Source organism: Orycteropus afer, unplaced genomic scaffold (assembly GCF_000298275.1).
Source record: "Orycteropus afer afer isolate SDZICR_OR568_19922 unplaced genomic scaffold, OryAfe1.0 scaffold00059, whole genome shotgun sequence".
Classification (NCBI taxonomy): domain Eukaryota; kingdom Metazoa; phylum Chordata; class Mammalia; order Tubulidentata; family Orycteropodidae; genus Orycteropus; species Orycteropus afer.
Genome location: NW_006921646.1, coordinates 4,192,999 through 4,198,963, shown reverse-complemented (window position 1 = coordinate 4,198,963; position 5,965 = coordinate 4,192,999). Strand labels below are relative to the sequence as shown.

Below are 5,965 nucleotides of genomic sequence, written 5' to 3'. Positions count from 1 at the left end.
AAGAAGGGCTGCTTATGCACAGGGAGACAGCTCAGGGGGCAGGAGTGCATGGAGGGATGGACACAGGGAAGAGGTAACTATTGGGAGGAAGTGGGAGGGGAGCTGTTGCATTGTGGTAAACTGTGGTCAATGTCATGAGACAAAGTATATGTGAACTGCTGCATGGAAAGTAAATTTGCTCTGTAAACCTTCACCCAAATCACAATTTAGAAAAATAAAATAAAATTACACATTAAAAAAAAGGAATAAACTCCTGTTTGTTAAAGCCATTCCCATTTGTGGTATATTCCTGTTAGAGCAGCACTAGGTAGCTAGAACAATTCTCTATTGTCCCTCTATTTCTTTTATAATCAGAAAAGTTGGAGCTTTGTGAAAGAAACACCTGTGCCTATTCCATCTCAAGATTCTACTCTGAATCTCTAAACCTTTAGTACAGAAACTTACTCTTTACTAGTGAGGTCATACTGTCTTGGTTTGTGCTTGTTTTGTTTGGCTTATCTCTCTTTCAGGCTGTAGAAATTTTGAGGAGAAACAATGAAATTAATAATTTTTGCAACATTATTATCACTGAGCATGCTACCTAACTACTTTGCTTTCATTTTCCGTTTTAATTCTCACAATAGCTAAATGTGGTAAATATTAACATTAGTATTTTTATAAGAGGAATCAGAGACCAAGTTGTGTTAAGTAACATACCAGTGAATACATAGCTAGTAAGTGACGGAGCCAAGATGAAGTCCAAGTCCATGTCATTTCAACAGCACACATTTGTCAGTCTACTACACTGTCATGGATAATTTACCTTTATGGTCTGGGGTAGGTTCTGGAAACCATTTTAGAAATAAATATCTAGCTATTATTTCACAGACAAATGAGCAACAGCTCACTGTGTCTCAAATAGTCTCTCCTCCCATTTCTATGCCATTCCCTCCATTTTCTCAATTTTTCCACTCAGGGGACCAACTCCAAATATAATATGGTTCCAAGAGGAAGTTGAAATATTCTTCTGGTAGTGACACAGGCATCAAGGACTATGTCTAATAAAATGGGTAATTCCAGTTCTTAGTGTCCGATCTCGCTCCTCGTTAGGTCTGAAATGAGTGATGTTGATATATATATATATCAGAAATGTGTATATATCAGGATATATATATATATCCTGGAATGTATGTGAACCCTTTTCTCATTCTGCTCCCCACTCCACCCCCATCTTACCCCTTATCATCTGTCTCAGTCATTATCATAGGCCAAAACCTTGATCTGAGATTCACTCTGGATCTGAGATCCAGAAATCTCTCTGAATTGGAGGCTCAAGAACAAAAACCAGTTCTGAATCTGTTGCTCAGTAGAGAGTTCCCAACAAACCAACAACCATACTCTAGGGTTTTCCGCAGAACTGGATCTTCTAGGGTTTTCCACATTTCCACAGCAACTGGTTTGCCTGCAAATGCTCTGAATAATACAAAGCCCTAATGAACCTGGATATTTCTGTTTAATCCCAAAGCTTATAAGATGCATTCAACATTCAGATATTTCAGGATGGAAGAATAACATATATTCATTCCCCCAGCCTCTGTAAAAAACTGGATCAGACACTGAAAATTCCACTAAGATCCATCCATTAGTTTACTGTATTCAGAAAAAAATCATTTTGGAGAAACCTAAAGCAATACATACATATATAGGAGGTGCCCTTTGGAATGCTCGGAAGGTTCCATATCAGAGAAAGGATCCCATGGAATCTATTCCAGAGGCATTGCAGGATGGTAAAATAGAGGGAAAACAGATACAGGAAGGGACAATAGAGAGGTAAGTTCAATAAATGTAACAGTATGGAGAGATTAGGGGAGGTATCACCACTCTTGAAGGGGAAGTTCGGGCTGGAAAATGCTGAAGAATTGTTGTCTTCACTGAGGTGAATAACTGGAGTATTGCTGACTTTGCAAATCTATTAAAGCTGAAATTTCTTCATTGATCTTTTCTCTTAAGATAGGCCATAACCTCTAGCAGGATACACATAGTTACTAAAGAGTTAAGGATGAATATTTTGACTTCTTTCCTTCAGATTCCTTCCTTTTCTTCCTTAATCTTTTGACTTTGGAAAAGTTTCTTAGTAACATCTGACCTCTAGTAAATGTAACTCATCCAACATGAATAGTTATACCCTACTTTCCAAGTGAGCGTGAATGAACAGGTCACATTTTATCTTCTTTTAGAACATCCAACACCGCTTCTCAGACTAGCATCGGATGTCATGGGATTTCTATTTTGTGAAATAAGTCTATCCTAACAGCAAAAGAGCCAGCTCTGGAAATGCCACCAAGCTGAAAACTTGCTTTAGGAAACACAAGCCAGGAAGTACCCAAATCTTGCAGCTGACTTTCCTAGACCATCGGACTTGGTATTCTAATGTGAAACAATGGTATAGGCATGGGGGATAATTTACAAGACTTAAGTTGTGATTGAGGTACACATCTATGGAAAAGGATGAAGGACTGTCAAGTTTTGGTATGCTGGATGATACCCATGTCTAACTCTGTCCTAGGAAAGTAAATCAAGAACCAGAGCTTTGCCTACCATTTTCCTTAAAGGCACAGCAAGTCCTTTCTCCCACTGTTTTCCCCTCATTCAGAGAATTCCATGTATGCCTTCCTATGACCAAATCAAACCCACCTCACAGAGGCCCACGGTGTTCAACAGCATTGCCTTTGCGCGTGCCCTTGATGATGAGGATGGTACCAACAGTGATGCCCACCAGACCCACAACAAGGCCCAGGATGCACACCAGAGTCTCTGTCGTCTCTGGGAGAGGGGTTGGCATTTCTAACTCTGAGGAAAAATAAAAGAGAGTATAGGGTAATGAATAGTGATAGGAAGTAACACTTAGTAGCAAATATAAGTTATATAGTCAAGAGACTAGTTATTATTAGACTGAAGAAGAAGAAAATAGAATAATGTATGAAAGAATTGCAGACTAGATAGTGAGAAAGGCTGAATAATGGCAGAAGGCAAGAGGTATGGATTTTACCAGATTGTACAAAGCAGTTAGGGCACTCCAGGTCCCAAGTGACAAGATACATACATCCTCTGAGAAAATCATGAAACAAAGGTGACTGGAGGATGGTTCATACCCCAGTGTTTGAGGAGAGGCTTGTCAAGACCCGAGTGATCCACCTGGCAGTCATAGAAGTCATCTGTTGAGGGCAGGAAGGGGAGATAGTAGAATTTGCGGAAAAGGTGGTCTTCTCTAGGCAGGAAGACTGTCTCTGACACACCTGTGGTGACAGGTTTTCCATTTTTAAGCCATGTGACATTGAGCACTGGTGGGGTGAATTTGTCAACAAAACAGATGAGGACGTTGGGCTGTCCAACTTCTGCAGGACTATTCACAAGCAGTGTCACCTCTGGAGATTCTGAGGGAGTGAGCACACGACAGAAATTAGGCTTCCATGCTGAGGCTGGTCCCTTCCTCTCCCTCACTGAATTGTAGGCCAAACCTATGCTAACAGAGCTGCTGAGATTGTGCCCTCATGCCTCTATGCCAGTCTTAGATATCTATCTCTGACACTTTCACCCTGAAATTTGAACCAATATTGAGGTGTAAGATACCCAAGGTATAAGATATTCCTGGCTCTTCCAGCATGGATTCAGGGTAGTTAGTGACTTTTGGGAGTGGCTGTGGATAGCAGAGAAAAGACATGAGTACTTAAAGGAAGAAACAAACCCATTTAGCCTGTGGCATGGTAATTTTGGCCTTACTTATGACAAATTTGTTCTTGTTGTTGTTAGTTGCTGTCAAGTTGATTCCAAATCATGCTGACCCCATGTAACCCTTTAGGGAAAGTCAGTCACAATACTAGGCTTTAAAGAGTTGAAGCATTATTTTAAAGCTACAGGTTCCATGTGTAGGAGAACAGCAGAGAGAGGTACCATTGACAATCGGTGTGTAGTTGGAGCGTTTCATCATGATGTCCAGGTTGGCTTTGTCCACAACAATGTTGGCCAAGGCACCCTGAGCCTCAAAGCTGGCAAAATGTCCAAATTCTTCAAGTCGCCAGACTGTCTACTTCTTTTCCATATTCACATGGAAAATCTTGTCACCATCAAAGTCAAACATAAACTCGCCTGATTGGTCTGGGTCTGATAGAACTCAGCCTGGATGATCACGTGATCCTCTGAAAAGGCAAGAAAGGGAGTCAGAGTGGGAATCGGGAGAGAGAGATGAGGAAGAACCCAGGGCGTGAGATACATCCATGTGGACGGGAGGTGATGGGGGGCACGGGGCCCAGTGGAATAGAGGAATGATGACACTAGGACTGAGTTTGGAAAGACGAGGCCTGAGTGAAGGACATGCTTGTTGAATAGTGCTGAAGAGGAGATAGAAGGGGTTGAGTTAGAGAGGATGTGATTGAAGGTGATGAGGGCTAAACAGCCAAGAGTCTTATGAAGCCGTTGTTTGGCTCTATGCTACTAGCTAAGAAATAAAACTCTTTTTTAAAAATCCAGCAGGGGTCCCCCAAAGAGAAATGCTCTCTCACTCTTTTCATTGAGGCTTTAAATATACTCCTAGGTCAGAGTTCCAGGGCATGTCTTTCTTAGAAATATACTCTAAGAAGAAGGAAACACTGTTTAAAAGATTGAGTTTATTCAATTTTCAATTCTGGAATCAAGTCAAATCTTGAATTCTTATTCAGCTACTTACTTGCTGAGCCATCCTGAGTAAAATAGTCTATCTATTTAAGTGTAGTTTTCTGATTATAATTCTGTCATGGCTTGCTTCTTCCATAGGTTTGTTTTGAAGGTTAAGTGAGAGAAGGGAAGTAATTTACTAGTATATATCAGGTCTACAAGAATCACTGTTCACTATTTAGAGTCAGAGGCTGCTTAAGAAAAAATATAGCTGGAGCCTGAAATACCCAGAAAGCTATGATTGAGACCTTGTGGTGTTGTAGAACACCTAGATCTATACCACATCATAGATACCTCTATGAGAAGAATTACGTTTGGATTGACCTAAACAATGCATTTTTTAAATTGTGATTTGGGTGAAAGTTTTCAGAGCTAAGTCATTTTCCATACAGCAGTTCACATACACTTTGTCTCATGGCATTGACTACAATTTACCACAATGCAACAGCTCCCCTCCCATTTCCTCCGCACAGTTACCACTTCCCTTCCATAGTTCTTCCTTCCTATGCATTCTTGCCCCCCTTGCTGTCTCCCTCTGCATATACAGCCCTTCTACTCTCCTGTGATTGATCTCTCCAAAGTGTGTATCTGTCTAATGTAAACTGTCAGCTCATATGCCTGTCTTTTGTTTGGCTGGCAGCCACAGGAGTGGGTTTAATTCCAGACCTGAAGGGCAGCTAGGGGCCATATCTCAGGGGTTCTACCAAGCTCTAACAGACCAGCAAACCTGGTCATTTTGTTTGTTTGTTATGATTTTGAGTTTTGTTTCACATTGTTCTTCCACTCTATCCAGGCTCTCCTACAAAGATCCCCCTCCTAGTGGTTGACAGGGGTAGTTGGGCACCATCTAGTTCTTTTGGTCTCATAGTCATATAGGCTGAGGATCACATGGTCTACTAGTCACTTGGACTAATTGTTTCCATGTGTCTTTGGTTTTCTTCATTCTTCTTTGCTCTGGATGAGGACAGACCCATCGTTGCATCTAGATGGCAGCTTCAGCAATACATTTTTATATCTTAATCCTATTTAGATTGTGAGTATCATTATGGGACATACTGTATTCTGTTAGAGTTGATACTGAGACTATTCAACACCAAAGGAATAATTAACTTGAAAATAAAAAACTACAATTAAGAGTATTAATGCTATGGTTGCAGGGAACATCAAAATCAATTGGAATAAACAACTGAGGAATGGATAACCAAACTTTGGTACATTCACACAATGGAATACTATGCAATGCTAAAGAATAATGTAGAATCTGCAAAACACCGCA

The 5,965-nt window shown here is 40.6% G+C and overlaps 1 protein-coding gene across 1 annotated transcript in view; it reads right to left on the bottom strand.

Annotated features, from left to right (window-relative positions):
- Positions 1–2,674: 2,674 nt before the first annotated feature.
- LOC103195753 (HLA class II histocompatibility antigen, DR alpha chain-like) overlaps positions 2,675–5,965 on the bottom strand; it is a 10,910-nt gene continuing 7,619 nt past the window's right edge. The window contains 4 exon segments of the mRNA XM_007939386.2: positions 2,675–2,829; positions 3,132–3,413; positions 3,931–4,140; positions 4,143–4,175. Coding sequence (XP_007937577.2) covers positions 2,675–2,829; positions 3,132–3,413; positions 3,931–4,140; positions 4,143–4,175 — 680 coding nt within the window.